A 24,358-nucleotide genomic window follows, 5' to 3' on the forward strand; every position below is an offset into this window, starting at 1 on the left:
GGAGATAGATGTAATAGTTTTTACTTTTTTTTTTTTTACTTTTCTGTAAGTGAGAAGATGTGACTCCTAAGCATCACTAAGTATCATGGATACGTCAGTTTAATCAACCTATTTACTTAAAAAATAAAGAAAGAAAATGTTTGCTTTGAAAAAAACCCAGATAGTTCTGAAGTTCTACATATCTGAAGAGAATAATGCATTTCCTTAAATTTTTTTTTTTTTTTTTTTTTTTTTTTGAGACACGGTCTTGCTCACCCTAGAGTGCAGTGGCATCATCACAGCTCACTGCAACTTCACACTCATGGGATCAAGGGATCCTCCTGCCTCAGCCTCCCATGTTTCCTTAAATAGTTTTTTCCTTAAGGAATTTAAGCTCATTTCCCATGACATCTTACATAGATGACTGATTTGTTCAATCATCATTGGAAAGGTTGGTAAACAAAGGAAAACTTCCTTTTTATCTGTTCCATCTATCATGATTTCAAAAAAAATTAAACATACAAATAAGGGATACTTGTCTCCTTGATTAGAAAATACTTTCTGGGTTTTGCCAGCTTCCTTTCTAATTACATAGAGAGGAAAGGAAGAGCTCTAGGGTTAGGACGTTAAGCTGGTTGAGGACTTGAAGGGAGAGAGAAGCACTGGGCAAGAGAAGGGCAACTCTTCTTGGAAGATGATGTATCTACAGTTGATAAAACCTCCTGACCACCTTTCCACCATCTACCACTTAGGCCATCTTTTTGTTGTTCCTTTCAAGGTTGCTCTTTCTTCGTGTGTATGTGAAATAAACTATTATCAAGGCTGCTCCTGATACCCATTTTTACAGGGCAGGCACATGGCCACCTCAAGATGTCCTAGTATAACATTATATGCAACAAGTTGGTCTAATAATTCATTCATTCAAAAATATCAAAGTGACTTTCTTTGTGACTTACCCAGGGAAGGCTCTGTTCTTGAAGCATTTCTACAGAGAAGATAGGTGAAAAGTGTCTGCATATCTTTTTGTAACGAAAAATTTGAACACATGATGTAGTAACAGGGCAGAATATGTTAAAACTGTTCTATTTTAAAAACCTGTAAGGGCAGGATCTTTTGTCAGCTGCACATTCTCTGAAATTTTTCATTTCTCTGAGGGATGATCACTCCTTTGTCAAATTAGAAAACCTTGAAGTTATTGTCTTTATCTCTCCAATGTTTATCTTAATGGCTCACTGGGTCCCACTAATTCTCTTTAACCTTGACCCAATCTGTTTCCTCTTCCCTATCATCACTGATTCCATCTTGGTTTAGGCTCTCATTACCTCTCACAAGTGCCAAACTAGTCTATGTGTTTCTACACTCAATTCCCTTTCTCTCAATCCATTCTTTATACCTGAGTTACCTGTTTTGAAACTCCTTTGTTTAAATTCTTCTGTTGACTTCCAAGATAAGTCCAAACTCTCTAAGCACAGCGTGTTAGCCCTTCTGTGACATGTATGTGGAGTCATCTCTCTATCCTTCCATTTGACATCTCAAATTCTACTCTCATTGAATGACCTGTCATCCACCTGAAAAAGCTTTACCCTCTCAGGCTTTGTGGATGCTATCATTGTTTAGAGGGTCCCTTGTTCATCTCTTAATACCTACTCACATTTTAAGATAGTCATGAAAGTTACCTCAAAGGCGGAAATTGCCTCTGATTGAGTCAGACTGGATTAGGTATCCTTGCCATGTACTCCCACAACACCCTGGGCTTTCATTTCCTTAACACTTACAATCCATACTGTAATTTTCTCCAAATCTACAACAAACAACTTGAGGGCAGGGATGTTTCTTTTATTTCCTAGTACAGTGTTTGCCACACATTTGGTATTCAAAAAATTTTTTTGATGCCCCTTGAAAAAGGGACTTACTAGTTACACTGGAAATTGCATTTTATTTGCAGTTTTTTCATGCCCCCAGTCCAATCCCTCCCCAACCTTTCTAATCTATCCTGCACACCTATCAGTCCAAACTTCTTCACATTGCTTCTATTAAGGTCCTTCCTTAGAAACTTTGTTCTCCATATTATCTATGACAGCAGGACCAAACACCTGGATCTGGATTTCAAAAATTGTATTATCTGTACAGATCTACTTGGTCTGCTTTATTTCCAGTCCATGTTCTCCCTTATCTCTAGACACTTCAAATATTCTGCCTTTTCTTTTCCCATTGAAATCCTACCCATCCTTTCAAGACTCTGCTCCATAATCATTTCCTCAGCTGAAGTCTTCTTTGACTCTTCAAACACATATTGAACATATAGTTTACAACTTATTTGGGCACTTACATGTCATCTTGTTTGGATGTAATAATTTCTTCGGTAGGCCTTATCTCCTCCACAAAATGGCCTATGTTCCTGGAGGGCAGGAATCATATTATACTTTTCGGTATCTCTCAGTACAGCAATGATTCAATTTTGAAAAAGTAATAATCTACCATACCAATAAAACAAAAGCTGCCAAAATATAGAATTTAGCCTTTAATCTGGAAAACACTATAGAATAAAGAGGAAGATTAATCACTAGCTTTAGCTAGTCCTTTGCAGAGAAGGATGTAAACTGGGAAGATATATCAGGTAGGTGCAGGTGTAAATGAGAATAATTTTACTCATGGTAAGTCATTATTAAAAGGGTGAACATTACATGTTTTTAACAGATCATCACATTTCTTCTAAGGACGTTATTGTTTTGAATATTAAATAGTGGCTTCTGCAGAGAACTGCAAAAGTATCCTGTAACATTATAACAGATTCTAAGGTTAGGCATGTAAGGCAAAAGAAGATACTTCAAATCTATTATCCCTAAAATAAGAACTATTTAAGGGGACAATAGCACTTATGGGAGTAAGCCATGTTTTCCCACCAGCAAAAATTCCCTTGGCATCTAGGTAAAAGTGGCCCAACACCCTTTTAAATATTGTCTCAAGAACTGACACAGAATACTACTCCAGGGCACTTAGCTAAGACATGGAATTAATCTGGAGACAAACACAATGTGTGCCCTCACAAACTCATATTCCATTTTAATCAGGCCTTCTAGAAATACAAAGGTCTAACCAAAAAGGTTATTTAATGAAGTGAAGCATAGTTGTTTTGGTATTTGATAACTTTTCAGCACCCTGCTCCATGTATGCTCCTGGCTACTCTAACTACTGAAGCATCTTCATTTTTATTTTTGAATTTTTCTTGCCACAAACTGTAGTACAAAGCAAAATGGAAAATATGTTAGAATCTCATCACTTACCAGTCCTGTGACTTTGGGCAAGGTATTTCATTTCTCTTTCAGTTTCTTCATTTATAAAACAGGGATAATAATATGCATTTCACAGGATTGTTGTGAAAATTATCAACAATGTATATAGAATAACTAACACAGCACCTGGCATATAATAGGTGGTCAGAAAGTAGCAATTATTATTCTAACTTTAGTTGATTTGCTTTGATGTATCATACTGAGTTATGAAAGTCATATTATATAGACCATTTACTATTCTAATGCAAAATACCTAAAAATATCACACTAGCAATCATAATTTCTGGCGACCTCATAAAATCAAAAAACACAATTACTGTTGTCATTAATATGATCTTTAATAAATGGAATAATGCACCATTTTACAGCAAGCCTTTTTTAAACCTAAAGAACTGTCTTAAAATCTCCTTCTCCAATGTCTCTGTATCAATACAATCTTTTTATTTAGGTTTATATATATCAAAGCATTTACTTACACTTATTCATAGAAAACTCTTTAGTGGCTTAATGTTAGCTTTCATAGTGGCATCCATAGATAATACAAAAGAAAAGTGATCTGCTTTACTTTGTACTCACACTGATCCATCAAACACAGCTTACACAGCATAGCAAGGTTTCAGACAGCTTATACAAAAGCAAAACAACTGAAATTATTCATAAATTCATATATGATATTCTATCTGTAATGTAAGAGCAAAACACACCAACAAAAGATACCCGTTAACAAGAAAGAGGGTTCTGAGGAAGTGCCAATATTTTTCAGCCTTTCTTTTTCCAGAAAAGCATCCTCAGAAATGAATACTCTGTAGCTTATATTTCTCCTGCCCATTCAGAAAAGGCATGGCAGCTACACATCTCCATGTTTCAGTCACTACAACACCCTAAAAGTGTATTTTACAATTATTCATGTATCTTGATTTGAAAAATTATCAACAGAAAACTAAGGATGATTACAGCTTACACTTAAACAATGTAATCTCTATGGAAACAAAATGACAATGCATACAAAAATTGCTTAAATAAATAAATGTGGCCAGAAAAAGAAAAGCCACAGAAGTCAAGCAATTCAATGTTAAACTGGGACCCTAACTATCTTGAACTGCATCTTTTAGTAATTTAGTTTTCTTACTGTTGGGCTTCTTTAAAAATATGATTCCTTTATATATTTAAAAGGACTGGTAATAAGGTGAAGAGCCTGAGACAAGAGACAGGTTACAAATAACTTCCTAGGATTTTAAGTGACAATTTAGAGCTTGAACTTGTCTGATTCAAAGAAAAATTCTGTTTGGCTCTGACAATGTGATAAATAGGTTACCATAGGTTACTCTCATAGGTTACTTATAATACAAACCATCCTCTCAAAACCATCCAAGCTATCACTAAAGCTATAAACTCATTAATTTGCTCTTAGAAAAAAGTTTTACAATGTTAAATTATCTCTTTAAAAAATTCTATCTCAGAGGAAGTAGTTTACTAAGTTCTCTTATTTAAAAAAAAAAACAAAATGAAACGATTTATCCCATATCATGTATAGCTACTTGATTAAAGAACAGAAATGTAATACATTTTAAGTTGATGCTTCAATTCTAAGGCCTAAATTTGCTGCAACATGTAGCCAATTAGTTGAGTCATTCCCTCCATTCAGTAATTATAGAACTTGGCAAGTTTTTATGATTAATGAAATCTGATATTACGTCTATGTGAATTAGTTCAAACAAAACATTGTATAACTGTGCAACAAACACTTTAAATACTCAACTGTATCTAACAGCTTGTTTGCTGCCAATTGAACTTTTTCAATGTACAAAGGGATGAAAGGGGCCCTGAGTTTTTAAGTAATAGTGTGTCTACAGAATGAGTCTAAAACATGAAGATGTTTCTGAAACTTAAAAGTACAAATAAAATGGATAAAATCTACATGTTGCCTTTTAAAAGTGAAAAAAAATCAAGTTGTAGTTTTAAATACAGTAATTTTCTTAAAAATTCAATCATAAACTGGACACCCTGATGTGATTTAGTTTTAAAGATTCCTTTTCTCTTACTCAGATTTTACTCTGGGTTTCAAATTAAGTTTTAAGAATGAATGTGTATGTTCACAATGTTTAATAGTAACACTACAAACATCACAGTAACAACGGAACTGGAATTTTTAAGATACATAGATTTATTTTGGGCATAATTTTAATATACAGCATAAATTCTTCTGAAGTATTTACTTTCAAATGTATCTGCCATGAGACAAATTTCCAAATTTTGTATATGCACAAACACTCCACTTTAATCAGTCACCTAAAAGTTAAATGAAAGTTGTTATAGTCCAGTCTATGTGGCAAAATAATAAGTATTTCAAAAGTGGTCTACAAAAATGTTCATAGATAATACCTGATTAATGTAGGGTTTGCTTTTGAAAGTTAATCTTGCATTTAGTGTTTAATATATTTGATATTAATACAAAGAAATATGTGAAACATTGTTGTGGTTCAATTGTAACAGTAAGTTTGCTGCAATACAGGTTAAAAACTTTTAATGGCAAAATGATATAAAATTCTTATGCATGGCTTTTTAGTTATAACTAATGAGAACATAAAATCATAAAACTCCATACTTTAATAGAAAATATTAGATAGTACAAAAATTAAGTGCTGATTTGCTGGTAGTCTGATGGTTGAATCCATTGTCAAATGGTAATATCTTAACTCTCAATTCTATCAAATTATTGAACTATTACTTAACTGGAGTAGTGAATTTGAATATAACACAAAATATAATTTTATCTTAAATATAAATAAAGTCATTAAAATTGGTCTGAGGAGAAAAAGCTAAAGGAACTAAAGCAATTTTGTCTTGAAACTTAGATGTTAATTGAGAAGCCTGGAGCATACTGAGGACTACCAATGTTAGGGAAGATGAACAACTGCTTTTTTTCCTACTGAGTAGGAGAAAAGGATTTAAAATGAAACAGGAGGGAGACAGATATGAAGAAAACTTTCCTGACACAGAAGATTGGAAGTCAGATAACTGAGGGATAGAGCAAGTCAGACATGAACTATGAGGTGGTTTAAGGAAAGTAATGGATACCTGCACTGAAATACCCAGTGATTTCCTCTTTCCTTTTATGTTAATCTGGAAACTTGTAGAAAAGCCTTCTTTTGATAACTTTTGTGTAACTAGCTCAAACAATGATTTGCCAGATTTACTTAACTGAGGAATATATTTATGAGGGGATTGTGCAAGGTAGTTTTGGGTAAAGTTTCCATAGTTCATAATCTAAAAGTTAGAATCTAACTTTATCTGGTAAAGAGTAAACTGCCAATAGTATGAACGTTTATTATAGAAACATCTCAGTCTGAAAATGTCTCCTAGGGTGTATGTGTAGAGTGTATGTGGGAGTGTTAACACAATTTCTAGAAGGACTGGTCTAGATAATCAATGAACATGTCTGTACAGATTCTAACTTTAAGGAGTTAGCTGGGAGATAAAACAATACGTAAAGCCATCTGTGAATAGTTCAATAACCTGCATATAACTGGTAGTAAGTTCAACATAAATTTACAAAATGCTGTATAGAAATATAATGCAATCTCAAGTTCTAGGAATTAACAACCTCCAATAAAATATTCATGTCCATAAATGTGAAAGAAGAAAACAAAAAATTTATTGAAATATTTTTCCATTTTAAATGACTTTCAAGAGAGACTTACAGAGACTGGAAAATTTAGTATAATAGCTGCAGCCTACCAGGATTTTCATTTGGCCGTAGAAGCCAAATTTGAAAATATTTTAAATAAAAATAAACTTGCCAAATTTTGTGATAATTGCCACTCAAATGCATACTTACTTGAGTGTTCCTTCCTCTCTAATTATTTTTATATTCAGAACCAAAGCACATTTTCTGGAGCAAGTGGATACGTGTAAGGAAGCCACAATAAACTGTTTTATAAAAAGGACATTATCCTTGTATCCTTCCTACATACCTACTCATTTAGTTCTCTGGATCAGTAAATTTTCTAAAGTCACTAAAAGCAGAAATCTTAAAGATGGAGTCAAAGGATTGATAAGACTGAAATTCGATGTTAAATTAAATCAATTTAAGAAAAAGTTTCTGTTCCCAAAAGATACCTTCACTTTTCTCTTAAAATTTATTTTACCTTTAGTTCTACAATATAAGAATGTTAGGAATGAAGTAAAATGATTTTAAGATTCATGATGCAGATATAAGATTGAATTTTGTCTTGAATTAGTAATTATTTCTCAAACAACAATCAGCATAGACACGTCTACACATCTTATGTTTCCCTAACTTCTAAAATCTTTAAGGTATCTGGTTTGGCTTATATACAAACCATAACTGGGCTAGAGTATAATGACTGAATTTTTTACAAAACATCAGCACATTACACATCCTGTCATACAGCATAGGCAGTGTGGTGTGGATGAAAGAGAGGTGAAGAAAGGCAGACCCAGGCTAAAATCCCAACTTTGTCTATTACTAGAAGTGAACCTTGGGCAAATTACTTAGGTTCTCTTAGTTTCAGTTTCTTCATCTGTAAAATGAGAATAGTAAATATAATACTCACATGGTTGCTCTGAGAATTAAAAGAAATAGTATATGTATACCCTAGCATTCAATATGTGCCTTCCCATAACTTACACTGATAATAGTGTTTTTTTCCAATTATGCATTTAGAAAAGGTTTTAAGAATTTATAATTAAATAACTTTTGTCTAAACATAATTCAAATCAAGTTCTTTCAATGACCTAATTCTGGTGTACAATTAGGATTTTGTTAAGAGAACCAATATTAGACTTTGATTACTTATTATAATGCTTTTAAGGTGATATTACTATCCAGTGGAATAAACTTTAATATTTTTTAATTGAATGGCCTTTTATTCAAAGAATCAAATATTAATACTTTCCTACATGTAAAATTTTGATACCAGTTATATTTCAGCTTTAAGACACATTATCAGATGAATAAAGTTAGTAATTAAGTCATTTAGTGATTTTGCTTGCTTATGTATTATAACCAGATTCTAAAAGTCTGATGTGCAATTTAAAATTTATTAAAATGATCTACATTTTCTACCTTTCCTACTTTTCCAAAAAAGAGTCTACTAAGAAAAACTGGGAAAAGGAAATTACTTGTTTTAAACATGCTTGACTGAAATAGGAAACCATACGGAGTTCTTTTAATCTGGAATATTAATTTTTTTAAGCATTTTATTATTAAACATTAAAAAATGTTGGAAAACTTACAATCAAGTGGCCCAAATACTAAGTATAACAGAACATCAGATACTCTTATTCTGGCAGGAAAAGATTCAGTAGACTTCAAATGGTTATTTATCCTCAATGCTTCAAATAGAAGAAGGAATATAATTTACTTTGATTCAAAGTTGTCCTACCAATGTTTAAAAAGAATATTCTGAAATGCATTTGAAAGGCATTTAAATGCAAGATAATCGAGTGAAAATGTACTGGGAAAGATACAAATAATTTGCTAATAGAGAGAAAGATAATAACTGTGGGCCAGGCGCAGTGGCTCATGCCTGTAATCTCAGCACTTTAGGAGGATCACTTGAGCCCAGGAGTTCAAGGCTGCAGAGAGCTATGATTGCGCCACTACACTCTAGCCTGGGCAACAGAGCAAGAGCCTGTCTCTAAAAAAAATTTAAAAACCTGTGAAAAAAAATTATATGCTAGAAGACTGAAAATTCTGTAATGGGTCTGAATCAAGGGAAGGGCTAATAAAACATAAAAGGTGGAAATCCTGGGCACTTGTAAAATAATCTTAATTCTAAGAATTCAGAACTGTGTTTAGCAACCCAGCTGAATAAAACGGTAAGGGCTGTAACATCTAACTCATAAGATCATAGCAGATGGCAAACAAGAGAAGGCTTATATACAAGCAAGTCACAAGTATTTTGCACAGTAAATTGGGAAATTTAGGGTATCTTTAAGTAAATGATAGAAGAATATGAGTGAGAAAATATTGTTCAGGAGATAAAGACCTAAATCAGGAATTTGGGGATTCGTGTTTTCCTCTTAACTTTTTAATCCCCAGAAATATCCTAGAACTTAATTAGATAATGCCTATTAAGTACTCTCGGGATCTGAAAAAAATAAAACAAGTCATAATTGTTTGCAAATTGATAGAAAATAATTTGTGTTTAGAAAAAAATTCCCTTATTTGACAGAAAGTGCTTTATTTAAAAAAATGTGCAGGGGTGGTTGTTTTAGAGATTATTAGTAATGAAGAAAGCAAAGGAAGCATTAAAAAATATGATTTTAAGACATGTAGTCACTAAATGGTATACTCTAACAAAAGCGAAATAATAAATGATGCTCATATATCAAGGATCATGTGAAAAACTGGCAAAAGGAGAAATTGTGAAAATAAGATTAGCAAAGAAATAATATTGAAAAGAGAGAGGTTAAATCTCAGTCTGCTCAAAAAAAAAAAAAAAAAAAGATTTGGCAGCAATCCTTCCTTCTATATGGATTTGACATGCCAGTTGAATGATTTTTCCACACAGTGTTTTAGGTCACGGTAAGAGGAATCATCATCAGATAAAGTTGCCAGGTTTGCTTGGGAACAGGGTAAAAGATATTACAGGTTTAAAACTATAAATTACTTTAGAAATTATAATAAACAGTAAATGTAATTTTATTGGAGTCAAAGATGGCCTATTCAGAGAATAAAAGCTGTAACACTAATATTGTTTTAACCATCTACCTACTTAAGAAATCCTATGTAGATATAGCTCTATAAGTTTTCTGATAAAAATGTGTTTCATAAATAAATGAATATGGAACATGAACATATATAGAAAAATGAAATAAAATGGGAAAAGTCTAATATTTGATTTCCTGTATTTTGTTCTATTCTCTCTTATGAACTTCCAAAACTAGAACCAAATATGTTTATTAAAATGCCTGGAAGGAAATGTTTAGGATTTGGAAGGTTAAAAGAAATGGCATTTCAAATTAGGTTTTGGTAGTTCCTTCTTTAAAGCCCTTTGAGATAATGTTTCTGCATTCTCCATAAGAAGAGAGAAAGTAAAAAATCAGGTAGCTGTTTTCTCCTGTGCAAAATTCACTGTCATAGAACTGACCTACAAAAAGTATGGGACATAGGGGAGAAAAATGTTCATATTATGGAAGAATGTGTGCCCTGTTAGGAAGAGAGCTTGCAAGAAAGCTTATTTGTGGCCTATAGACTATTGCACATTCAAACAAAACACAAGAGAAAATAATGTCCAACAGATAATATGTTCAGGAACATATCAACATATAAACTAGCTTGTGCCCAGAAATAAAACATGGATACCAGACACCACTGCAGTCAAACCTGTCTTAATTTGCTTTTGTTTTAATGACCTTTAGAAACTGGTCCAAACTGATTATCAGCAATACATTGTTTTTGCTTTTTTTTTCTTAAAAAAATATTTTGAGACCACTTTTGATACACACACATATAATTCTGTGGTCATAACAGACAAATATAACTTTAGCAAGACTAAACAAAAGTGCAAAACTTAAAAAACAAAATTAAAAAATATGGAAGCATAAGCTAAATTTTTCTGCATAGCTGAAATCTATTTAAAGCAAGTCCTTGTTACAGGGGTGGGAGGCGGTGCTGACAAAAGGATAAAGCAGTTTGTTTTTTTTTTAATGTTTTCTGCATGTTTAAATGATGCAAAAAATAATTTCACTCCATAGGCTTCACAGACAGTTCATTCCTATATCTTTAGACACCATGGTTGTGGCAGTGCCTCCTTCTGCAAGGTAAACAGCAGTGCTGGATTTGGAATGAACTGCCCTGTCACTGCCATTGTTGTTGACCTCACAGTCCAGTGGTTCAGTGGAGATGACCCAGGTAGAGGGGCGCCACCGCTTAAGAGAATAGGGAGTTTTCACACGTTTCTTGATCTTTTCACCTGATCCTGATTTGCCATCTTGTGTTGACTCACCTACCAAAAATAAAAGTACAGAAAATGAACTATAATATATAAAGAAACTATTAAAAAGTAAAGGGTCAGGGTTGTAACTCAAGAACAGGTCACACTAATGTATGTGGAGGCTGCTGATGGACATTTCTTAAAATTCATGATGCCAAGCAATGTTTTTCTAGGCAAAGCTTAACCAACTTATTTTTGAGATTCTTCTAAGCCAAATGTTCTTAAAACTGATTGAACTATTCTATAGGGCAAGGAAGAAATATAGAAAAAAAAAAACAAGAAAAGTAAAAATGGAGGAGAAAATTCAAAATTCTCAGCTGTATTCTCAAATATTTTGGTTTTAGTAGAGATCCTAACTTGGTAAAATGCACTTTTATTCTAATTAGTGCTCAAAGTAGATCAAATTTTGAAGATACCTGGCATACAGTATTTTTCAGAAGAATGACAGAAATATTAGAGTACAAATTTTCTAGTAATTCCCTCTTCCCAAACCTGACAAGATGTTTTACTGACACAGAGCCCTACAATACAGAACCCTGTCAACTAGTCTATAATACAAGCCATTCAAGCAAGGGGCTAGATTTTATTGATTGTTTTCTGAGACCTGTATTCTCTTTCAGCCCATTTTGTAGTCCCTGACAACCATAAAACATTACTTTTTTTCCCCCCTAAGTCCTTTAGTCTAAAAGAGAAATCATGTTGTATAATGATAACTGTTGCAGATTTTGGGGAGCTCTCCTGTTTTGTGTTGCAATCCCTTTAGGGCAAGAAACCAAACATCCATTTAAGTTATTTGTTTAAGATGCTAGGGGGCTCATAGTATAATACTAGAGGTATGTGATAGATTCAATACATAACTTTTTTTTGTTTGTTTTTTAAAGATAGGGTCTAGCTCTGTTGCCCAGGCTGGAGTGCAGCGGCTTGATCATAACTCAACGCAGCCTTAAACTCCTGGGCTCAAGAGATCCTCCTGGGACTACAGGCGTGCACCACCACACCCAGCTAATTTTTAAAAATTTTTTGTAGAGACAGGATCTCGCTGTGTTCCTCAGACTGGTCTCGAATTCCTGGCCTCTAACAATTCTCCTGCCTCAGCCTCCCAAAGTGCTAGGATTAGAGGCATGAGCCACTGTGCCCAGTCCTCAACATGTAACTCTTGAAAAACATGATACTAAGAGACTAAGAACAACTTTAAAGTTTCTTTATAGTAACTTTTCAAAAATTTCTCTGGACTTTAATTAAGGTTAGTCTGAAAATCTAAATATAGATATAGTAGATATTAATATGGACAATAAACTGTTTCAAAAGTTACACTGAAAAAATTACTTGGAGCTCTTAAACTGGTGAGTATTTACTTAATCTCAACTGTTCATAGCGAATATGTGAGTTGCACTATAAAGCTGCAGCTATATAAAGCACATATTAAATTGGTAATTATTCTGACTATTGTGATACTATTATCAATGACAAAAAATATTACTTTTTTTCTTTACAATAGTCTAATTAGTTTTGAGGCCCAATCAAATGGTTTATTTTAGTTCCAAAAGTGGTAAAGATAAATAATCACTAGTTGAAACATAATCTGATTCCAAGTAATTATTTAAATGATCCCAAAAGACACACAGGAGAAATCACATGATCCCTCCACTTACTCTGCATACTGCTGTCATCCAGAACATTTGTGGCTGAAAGATCAAGAGAATTAGGCCTCTGTGCTCTTCTGGGCTTTGATGGCCCAGGATCTGCTACTGTGCTTGGAACACCCTGTGTAAGAACATCTTGTTCTGAACATGGATTGCTGTTGTTGTTATTGGAATTAGTTCGGCCACCTTCGAGTGGCCGTTCCCTCCTGTCCACAAGACGATCCAGAACACCTTCATCATGGCCAGCCTGTTGCTCTCGTCTCAGTAAAGGTTCATGCTCATCAGGACTAGAATTAATATTCAGCCGAGTATCCTCACCAATAAATTGATTCTGCAGCATTTCTTGGGCCCTATGTGCCACTATGTTGGTTGTCTGGCCAGATGGTACCGTCCCATTGGCATACTGGGTTGTGGCAGCATGGGAGTTAACACTGTGGTTTCTACCTGCCACACCATTCATGGTGACTGTCACCACATGAGGTTCTGCTGCATTGATTGTATTCATCTTGGCAACTCCAGTTTCTACTTGTTTCAAGTTTGATTTGTGCTTGCTGCCAAATTTTAGCCGGGGCTCCTTTGTTGAATTTTTGGTGTTCAAAGGCAAACTAGTAGGTCTCTTAGGAAGGTTCTGTTGCTTGGGGAGAGGATAGATCTGAGCAGGCAGAACATCAGGAATTAAGCATGCTTGGCCATTTGCAGCTTGTGTGAACTCCTGCTGTCCAGTCACTTCTACTGCAAGCTTTATGAGTGGGTAAAGTAAGCTAGAACTGGTACTGCTCAGTGGATCTGGCCCACTGAACTGTTTAAGAGAATGCTCCATGAGATTTTCATCTGAGCTTTCCTTGAGGTTCTTATCAACTTCTTTTGGGTCTAGCTTATTGGTCTCCAAGTCTTCTTCCGTCAGCTGTAAGCAGACGGGGGTTGGCCCAACTGACTGTGCAACATTTGTGGCATGCAGATTTGTTTCATCTGGGTATGGCATCTCAGATATAGTGGTCATGCCAGTACTTGGAGTGAGGCCAGTGGTGTTTGTGGTTGTTGTGTTCGTGGACAGGCTGGTGACGCTCGTTTCAGGGCTGGGGATTCGAGCTTGTGCTTGTTGACGTTCATAATTAATTGAGTTTCGGTTCTTTTCCCCTATAGTCAAAGGTGTGCTAGATATTGAATGCTCAGAGGAAATATTCTTCACAATGCTGTCAGTGTGATGGATAGAGTCTTCAATGTATGAAGAGGAAGAATAATCTGGATAAGGACCAATTTTTGGCACACGCCTATTATGTGAAAGGTTGCTTAAAGAAAGAAAAAAAGTGTCACATTGAGAATGCACATTTATGACAAACTGTCTCTCCAAGTTTAACACCTCTGATTTTAAAGTCTGAGTTGCTTTTCATTTTATTCTTAACCCATATTACTTTAGAAATTACTTTAAAATTCTAATATAATCAAATGCCAATTAATAACTTGATAAATATTAGTTTTACATGAATTAAGCCTACTGAAAATTCTATGTGGATCTAGATATGATTTTAATAAAAGTTCATTATTTTTGTTTATAAGAGTTAATTTAAAAATCTCCCCATAGTTTTATAACATCATCAAATTTATCTTTATCAAATGTATGCTCATACAACCAGACATTACATTTAATGCGATGAGGAACCATGGCATGTTTTTTTGGTACTCCCATAATTCTAGACACATAGTGCCTACTTAACAAATATGTTACCAGTTAAGTTTCAATGACCAAATGGTAAAAAGAACATAAGCTTTTAGGCTGTTCTAAAGTACCTCCATTGAGAGGCACAGTTTAGCAATGGAACATATCTTTCTGGGGTAGTCTGAGCCATATCAGTGAAAGTCCTTGAGCCTAGGGTATAAGAAAAAAATGTAACATTCAGATAAAAGATCAAAGATTCAGAACTGCTCTCCAGTTATCAGGGGTTCTTCACAGTCACTGCCACTCCTTGGGAGTGACAATTCTTGACCACTACCTTGCAATGTATTTATATTATTTAAAATCTGACTAAATGGGAGTAGGGAGGAGGGGATGGGTAAATTCACAGCTAAGGGGTACAATGCACACTGAGTGAAGGGCACACTTATAACTTTGACTTAAACTGTACAAAAGCAAATTATATAACCAAAACATATGTACTCCCATAACATTCTGAAATAAAAAATAAAATAAAACGAAATAAAATAAAATTTGACTAAATAAAAACCAGAAGTAGCTTAACAAAAACAATCAAGGTATAAACATTGGGAACATTAATAGATACAAGTGTTATAGGAGAGAAGCAGCAGCCAAAGGAAAACAGGTGCTTTTTATAAAGGGAGACAGATGAATTTATAAGCGGAATGCCAGGAGGCGAAGAATAAAAAAACTGTTACATACCACAAGAAAGGGAAGCTAAGAAGGCATGGAGGGTAAGATTCAATAAAATGAAACCTAGAGTGAGAATGATTATTGGATAAACCATAATTAAGGGGAAACTATTAGTAGAGATTAGAAGATCATGCAGGGGGTAGAGCTAAATGACAGAGGAGGCAAAAAATGGCCAAAGCAAGGGACAGCATCAAGAGTTTCTTTTTACCATTCAAGAAAAGATCAAAAGTAAAAGCTTTAGCTGACTTTTTTGTTTGTTTGTTTGTTTTTGGGAAACAGAGTGCAGTGGCGTCATCATAGCTCACTACAACCTCAAACTCCTGAGCTCATCCTCTTGCCTCAGACTCCCCAGCAGCTGGGACTACAGGCATGCACCACCGTGCCCAGCTAATTTTTCAAAGGGGTCTTGCTCAGGCTGGTCTTGAACTCCTGACCTTAAGCAATCCTCCTGTCTTGGCCTCCCAGAGTGCTAGGATTACAGGCATAAGCCACTGTGCCTAGCCTTTAGCTGACTTTTGAGAGAGCTATAAATAGCATACTAGAGGACATGAAAAATACAGAGATGAGGGAAGACAAAAGCAGAACACTGTCCTCAGGTATGTGTAAAGCAAGATAATTTATATTTGGAATTCTTAATTCCTACCTTCCTTAACTTATTGATGTATAAGGTATAAGAGTTTATATCTGAAGCTAATTCAACCTATACATGAGTACCCAATCCCAATTTTCGACCCATAGTTCATAATATAAATTGCTCTTAGAAATTAGAAGAACAGAAAATAACAAAGAAATTGATTCAAGAATCAACTGTAATTTTATCTTAATTTTCTCCAGTAACCCTTTCCTGGATGCCTTTCTGAAGGTTTTACAAATGTATTAGATAAAGTGACAAATTCATAGGAAGGCTTTTTTTCCCCAAACATGGAAAAAAGAAACACAGATGACAATCTGAAAGTTCCAAGCTATAGGAATTTTTAAAAAGCCTTTCAATTTAGAACCAAAAATCATAGTTCTAATAAAAAAAAATGTCTCATAAAATAATGTTTATGATGGAATGGAAAGACCTTTGAATTACATTCATGTAAAAATAGTAATAGTGTATTCTGCAAGAAAGAGCATTAGATAGGCAGTCTGAAAACCTTATCATCAGTGAGTCTATGGTTAGATACACAGGTAAGTTCACAGTTCCATTTACTTTTCAAAAGAAAAAGCAGGGGAGGAAGGAAAAATAACAAAGGATAAATAAGACAATATATGTAGAAGTGCTCACAAACTTTTAGAACTATAAAAATGTTTTGCCTTTATTATTACAAGAAAGTTGGAATGCTAATAAAGAAAGACTAATTTCCTTTACTGTACCTTTTAGATATAAAAAAGATTCCATTTTATACTCATACCAAACAAAAATTTCAGTAGAATGGGAATTTTGAAGGAAAAATTATAACTTTAGACCATATGAGTTTATCATTGCATCATTAGTCTGATTTAACAGTATTTATTTCCTGTTCTTTGTTTGGTCTCAGTTTCTAATGCTGGTTGACAGATGCCAAACCCCTCAGGGTCTTACCGCTCATTCTGCATAGCAGTAGACATTGGATTGACTGTTGGGCTCACAGATTTGTTTCTTTCCCATATCATCATAAGTTCAGCCATCCTCTCCTCAGCACACTGTGCAGTAAGCCGAGCTTCTGCATCCTGGTCCCAACAGTCTTCGATTGTCTCCTTGAGTGACCTCACTGCCTATAATGCAAAGTACATGTCAAAACTGTGTGTCTTTAAAAAAATGAGTTGAGCTTTTTAGTTCACAATGTGAGCAAAAAGAAAAATCAGTTTTCTTTAACCAGTGTTTTACATAACTATAATAACATATTTTAGACTTCAAGGATTTGTAAAGGATCACATTCTCAAAAGGTGAGAAGCAAGTAAGCAAGCAAGATTTAACTTAACTCCTTAAAGAATTATCCACATGAGTAAGCAACTGGAATAAGTTACAGATGTTTCTTCAAGGCCACAAGTTTACATCATTGTTGATTTGCAGCCCTATTATTTCAGTCAATAGTCACTAATTCCACTTCAAAAATAAGTCTGAGTTTGATGGAATTTTGGCATTTGGCTATCTTCTATCTCTAGGTGAGCTTTTTCTCCTTTACTCCTAGTTAAGAGTGCTTCATTCCAACCTTAAAATTGAAAGACATCTTGTCTTTAAACTATTAATAGTTCCAAAGGTAGTATCAAAAACAGTCCCATCTTGTAGTATTCCTATACATCAGCAATGAACAATAGTCTCCCTTTTGGGGAAAGCTGGTTTTAACTCCCTTTTGAAAAACAGACTCTGGATACTGTGGTGGACTGTCATCCAGAATCCCTTCAGACTTGTTTTTGGATTTGTTTTTATTAAGCTTCAATCTTTTTACCTGCTCTGAGATTTATACTTCCTTTACCTTTAAAATACTTTCAAAAAGATGATTTTAGGCTAGGGTTGCCAGATTTAGCAAATAAAAATAAAAGATGTCCACTTAAACTTGAATTTTAGATAAACAACAAATAATTTTTTAGTGTAAGTATATCCCACACAATACTTAACCTGGGTATATTATTTGAGAAGCCTATTTTATGCTAAAAATCCTTGATACAATCTTGGCAACATTTTTATTGCTTCCTAATAACTTGTATTCTGCAACAAACAAATCTGAACTTTGAACCTGCCAGAAATTTAATAATGTTCTTTCTGGGCATATGCTCACTGCATACCTGCACCATGGTCCATTTTGAGGAATAAGGGTTTTCAAAAGCTCCCACATATAATGGAGAATATAGAAAGCCTTGCACATGTACAGGGCAGGATGCATGTCTAGAAAAGGCCTGGGCAGACCATCAGCTTTCATTTCATAACTGGGTGGTGTTTAGGCTCAGTGCTAGCAGGAAGTGAAGGGCAAGGCAATATTGTAAAAGGCCTGGATAAGTGATAAAGAAAGGCCCCAAAACAGAGCCAATCTACAAAGACCTGGAGAGTATATTCCTTTTTTAAAATTCTCTATTTTTTTCTTTTTTGACCATGATATTCAAAATGTCTAGTTTTAAACAAAAAATTACAAAGCACACAAAGAAACAAGAAAAATATGACCCATTCACAGGAAAAAAAGAAATTAACAGAAACTGTCCGTGAGGAAGTACAGACATTGGAATCACTACACAAAGACTTTAAATGAACGATCTTAAACGTGTTTAAAGAATTAAGAAACCATGGACAAAGAACTAAAGGACACCAGGAAAACAATGTCTCAATAAATGGAGAATAGCAATAAAGAGACAGAAACTATTAAAAGTGATCAAAAAGACACTTTGGAGCTGAAAAGTACAAAAACTGAAAGTAAAATATTTCACAGCAGATATGAGCAGAGAGAATAAAGAATCAGTAAACTTGAAGATAGAGAAAACAAAATTATCTAGAATAAGGAGGAAATCAAAAGAACAAAGAAAAATGAACAGAGCCTAAAAGACTTGTGAGAGACATCATCAACCATACCAAATACACATAATGGGAATTCCAGAAGGGGAAGAGAAAGAGGCAGGAAGAATATTTGAACACATAATGGTTCAAAACTCCTCATATTTAATAAAAGAAATGAATCTACACATCCAACAAACTTGATGAACTTTAAGTAGGATAAACTCATAGTGTTCTACACTGAGACACATTTTAATCAAATTGTCAAAAGCCAAAGATGAAGAGAGAGAATCTTGTCAGCTAGAGAGAGGAGACTTCAAATGTACATGGGATCCTCAATAAGATTAAAGGCCAATTTCTTATCAGAAACCATGGAAGCCCAAGGAAGTAGTATAACATATTTAAAGTGCTGGGAAAAAAACAAAACAAAACCCAACTGTTGACCAAGAATTCTACACCAAGGAAAATTATTATACTACTCAGCCATAAAAAAGAAAAGGTAAACTAATACCTCTTATACTAACCTGGACAGAATGGGAGACCATTCTTCTAAGTGAAGTATCACAAGAATGGAAAAACAAACACCACATGTACTCACCATTAAATTGGAACTAATTGATCAACACTTACATGCACATATGGAAATAACATTTGTTGGAAATCAAGCAGGTAGGGGGGGAAGAGGGGGATGGGTAAATTCTCACCTAACAGGTACAATGCACACTATCTGGGGGACGGGCACACTTGCAACCTAGACTCAAACAGTGCAAAAGCAATTCATGTAACCAAAATGTTTGTACCCCCATAATATTCTGAAAAAAAATAGTGAAGGAGAAATTAAGATATTCCCACATAAACAAAATCTGAGGGAGTTCACGGCTGGTAGAACTGCCCTATAAGACATGCTGAAGGGAGTCTTTCAGGCTGAAGTTAAAGGACACTAGACAATAACTAGAAGCCAAAAGTCTACTTAAATAACTAAAAAAGCCAGTATTACCGTATTTTTGGTTTATAACGCCTCCTTTTTTCTTACATAATTTAACAGATAAAAGCATAATTATACATTTATATTAATATGACTAAATATAAAGACGTTAATTCTTCTTAAATTGGTTTATAGATTTAATACAATTTCACTAAAAATTCCAGCAAGGTTTTCTATAGGAATTGATAAGGTGATTCCAAAATTCATTATGGAAACGCAAAGAGACTAGAATAGCTAAACATGTGAAAAGAAAAAGACAGAGTACTAATTTTATTAGATTTCAAGACACAATATAATGCTAACATAAACAAGATTGTGGTATTGGCATCAAGATAGACATAAATCAATGGAATAGAAAGTCCAGAAATAGAGCCACATATATATATGAAGACCCAATTTTCGACAAAGGTGCAAAGGCAATTCAGTGGAGAAAAAATAGTCCTTAAAATAAATGAAGCTGAAACAATTGGATATCCATATGCAAAAAATGTATGCTCATCCATAACTTGCACATATCAAAAAAACCCCTCAAAATGGATCACAAACCCATACAATTTCTAGAAGTAAACACAAGAGAAAATCTTTGGTTAGGCAAAGATTTCTTAAATATGAAAAAAAAGAAAAAAATTGATAAACTAAACTTCAGCAAAATTAAAACCCTCTGCCCTTGCAAAGACACTGCTGAAAAAATGACAAGACAAGCCACAGCCTGGTAAAAAAAAACATTTGCAAATCATATGTCTAATAAAGGACTTGTATCCAGAATCCATAAAGAACTTCAAAACTACCATGGTTTGAAGGTTCCCTTCAAAACTCATGTTGAAATTTAATTGCCATTATGATAGATTTAAAAGGTAAAAATGATAACAAGTGATTAGACCATGAGGGATCTGCCCTCATGAATGGCTTAATGTCATTATTGGGGAAGTGGGTTTGTTATAGAGAGAGTGGGTTGTTATAAAAGCAAGTTTAGTCCACTCTTGTTTCTCGCTGTCACCCTCACTTGCCCTTCGTCCTTCCACCATGGTATGATGTAGTACAAAGGCCGGCACCAGATGCTGGCACATTGATATTGGAATTCTCAGCCACCAGAACTGTGAAAAATAAATTTCTTTTCTTTATAAATTACCTAGTCTGTGATACTCTGTTAGAGCAACACAAAACAGACTAAGACAAAAACTTAATAATAAGAAAACAATCAATTCAATTTTTAAGAAAAGATTTGAATAGACATGTCACCAAGGAAGGGACAAGGATGGTAAATAAGCACATGAAAAGATACTTAATACTATTTGTCACTAGGGAAGTAGAAATTAAAACAATGTATTAGAATTTCTAAAGTTAAAAAGACTGGCCGTACCAAGTGCTGGAGAAGATGTGGAGGAACTGGGACTCTCATGCACTGCTGGTGGGAATGCAAAATGGTACAACCACTTTGGAAAACTGTTAGAAAGTTTCTTAAAAAGTTAAACACACACCTACCACATGATTCAGCCACTCTACTCATAAGTATTTACCCAAGAGAACGAAAATATATGCCCATACAAAGACTGGTACATGAACATTCATAGCAGCTTTATTTATAATAGCTCAAAAGTAGAAACAAGCCAAACACCCATCACTAGGTGTATGGATAGACAAATTATAGCACAGCCACACAATGAAATACTACTCAGCAAATACACAGGAATAAACTATTGATACACATAACAACATAGATGAATCTAAAACTAATTATGCTAAAAGCAGCCAGATTAAAAACAGTACATCTACATGATTCCATTTATATAAAATTCTACAAAATTTAAACTAATTTCTAGAGACAGAAAGCAGATCAACTGTTGCCTGGGGATTCATGGGGGATAGAAAAAAGTGAGAGGAAAGGACTACCAAGGGGTACAAGAAAACTTTTGGGAGTAATTGACATATTCACAATCACGACTGTGCTGATGGTTTTATAGGTGTATACATATATCAAAACTTATCAAATTGTACATCTTAATATGTACAGTTTATCAATTTTACCTCATTAAATGTTTGAAATTTTTGAGAAAAATAAGAATGGAGAAAAATATAAACATTCAGGCAAAATCTTTTGAGCGCCTTGAAAGGGGACTTTAGAAATAGATAAATAATGTATCTTAACATTTGAGTAAATGAGTTAAAGGGAGTATCACCATTATTAACACTGATGAGGAAAGACTAGTAGTAAAAGAAAAAAAAAAAAGAATAGGAAAGATAGACAGGAACTTTTAAATCTTTCTTACCTAAAGGAAGGGAAAAGCAAGTTAGGGCTCATGGGTGGGTCATGAAATTAGCTTAGTGGGTTGGGATCATCATTTAAAACAAACTCTCTCTATCCCAAAACTGAAATACTCTAGACCAGAACAGAAAATACCAAGAAGACACAGAGTAGGCAGTAAGGTTAAGTATTATCTTATAACATGACATAAAATTGTTTCTTTTCTTTTCCTCCTCCTCCTCCTTTTTTTTCTTTTTTCTTTTTTTTTTTTTTTTTGAAGAGATGAGGTCTCATTATGTTGCCCAGGTCGGAGTGCAATGGCTATTCACAGGTGGGATCACAGCACACCACAGCCTTCAACTCCTGGGCTCAAGTGATCCTACTGCTTCAGCCTCCCAAGTAGCTGACACTATAAGTGCGTACCACTGCACCCAGCTGAACTCATATTATTAACTTCTTAATGTAGGTTGTGGCAGAAAAAAAAAAAAAGTATGCACAATGTTGAATTTTAGATTGCAGAAAAAAAATCTGTAGATTTTGTCAAAAAGAGAAAATGGAAAAAATAAAAATGTATGAAAAGAACTGGTAGTTTCTATTAATATATAGTATATTTTAGAAGACTGGATTAATAGGTAGAAAAAGAAAAGACTAGAGGGAAAAAATGAACTGAGGAAGAGTTCCAAACTTTTATGTGAAAAAATATTAAGATAAAAACCACTGATTAAAGAAGGAGTCCTAAGACTAAGGAATAAAGACAAACCACACAAGTGATTTTCACAGGGGAAAGAGAAAGCCAGCATTCAAGAGAGACAAAGAAATGGAGGATAAATATTTGGAAAAGAATAAAAAACATTAAGAACAGTTGAACAAATTATACCAGGACATTTTTTGTATGAGAAAAAAAAGCTATTTTAAAAATAAACTTGGCCTGTAACTTTTCATTTTACCAATTTAAAATATTTTAATGTAAAACAATAGTCTTAAATTCTGTGTGTGTGTGTGTGTGTGTGTGTGACTGTTGAAGTAGTACATTTTTACTGTAAATCTTAAAACATACAGGAAAGAAAACATCACTCATAAACACAATAATCAGAGATAACTATGGTTAGACTATTATATTTTCTATACTTTGATCTTTATCAGGAAACTATTCTTCCCCCCTTTATCAATTCATCTTGAGTTCCTAAGTTTATAAAATTAAAACTAGTTTTTACATTTATTAATATATGAAAGATTTTGAGTTTTACCACTAAAAAAGTGTTTTCTAATTGCAATGCAACTATGAAAGCAAAATGCCTTTTTTAGACAGAGCTGCATTTCTCTCTTTTTATAAACTGTGCACTTAACTACCTAATTCTGGTACTGATTCTCACTACAGAGAAGTAGTATATTGACTGTAGCACATTAGATTTAAATGGACTCATTGGAAGTGAACCAAGTATTATGAATCCCTTACTTGGCAACCTAATCTATACTGGAAGTAAAAGGTTTTTAGGTAAATATGCATATGATGCATATCCCATAATGGTAGGGTTGCCAAGAGATATTTCAAAATAATAGATCCTATTTGCTCTGGTGAAATAAAACAATTCAAGGAGGACAAAGTTGCATTTTACTAGAATAAAATTACACAGAAATTTTTCTTTTAGGAATACCCTACTGTGAAACTGACAGCTCTGATGAATTCTGGTCAAGTATTCAGCCTCTTACCTGGTATCAGGGACCTCTTAAAGATCTGTCCCAGTTCCCATAGCAGGGACTGTAGTTTGGAGGCAATCTTGAGCCTATGGGCTTGGCAATTAGCTCTTCAATTGCCACGTACTTGAAGAAGATTTCAATCTCATTGTTAACAAAAGTCAACCTTGAAGGTAATTACTGACAAAGGTAACAAATGAAGATAATGTTCAATCTACAACACATCTGTGTGGAAACATATGATGTCTCTCTAGACTGTCTCTGATGTGACACCACTCCACTTAAGTCAGGATCCAGAATGAAAATACTATTCTAATCCCACTAAGACAATCTAAAATTGAAATGTAAAATATATGGTAAGATGATTTGAATTGCTTAATTTTTTTCATTTTTTGTTCTTTACAGTCAAGAAAATTAATTTGTATAAAGTGTTAAAAATCTATTGAACACCTTCAGGATTAATCAAATTCTTACTATATTCTTAAAATAACAGACTGCTATGGAAAAAACAAACAATAAGAATTTCTAGAAATATAAATAAGATTGTAGAAACTAAAAATTTAATGAATAGATAACTGATATAATGGTAATAGTGAAAAATAAATGAGTGTTTTGAAAGGTAAAGCTAAGTAAATCTTGAAGAATGTAGAACAACAACAAAACAAAGACGAGAAACACAAAAAAATTTATCCCTGGAATGTCAAGTGGTCCAATACTTGCCTA

The 24,358-nt window shown here is 33.9% G+C and overlaps 1 protein-coding gene across 1 annotated transcript in view; it reads right to left on the reverse strand.

Annotated features, from left to right (window-relative positions):
• Positions 1-10,615: 10,615 nt before the first annotated feature.
• Positions 10,616-24,358, reverse strand: part of BMPR2 (bone morphogenetic protein receptor type 2) — a 123,096-nt gene continuing 109,353 nt past the window's right edge. Inside the window, exons 11-13 of the mRNA XM_045559705.1 lie at positions 16,833-17,005; positions 12,889-14,168; positions 10,616-11,248 (exon numbers count right to left, since the gene is read on the reverse strand). Of these exons, the coding sequence (XP_045415661.1) occupies positions 11,001-11,248; positions 12,889-14,168; positions 16,833-17,005 (1,701 nt within the window). The 3' untranslated portion in view covers positions 10,616-11,000. The remainder of the gene's footprint in view (positions 11,249-12,888; positions 14,169-16,832; positions 17,006-24,358) is intronic.

This window comes from Lemur catta, chromosome 8 (genome assembly GCF_020740605.2).
Source record: "Lemur catta isolate mLemCat1 chromosome 8, mLemCat1.pri, whole genome shotgun sequence".
NCBI classification, from domain to species: Eukaryota; Metazoa; Chordata; class Mammalia; order Primates; family Lemuridae; genus Lemur; species Lemur catta.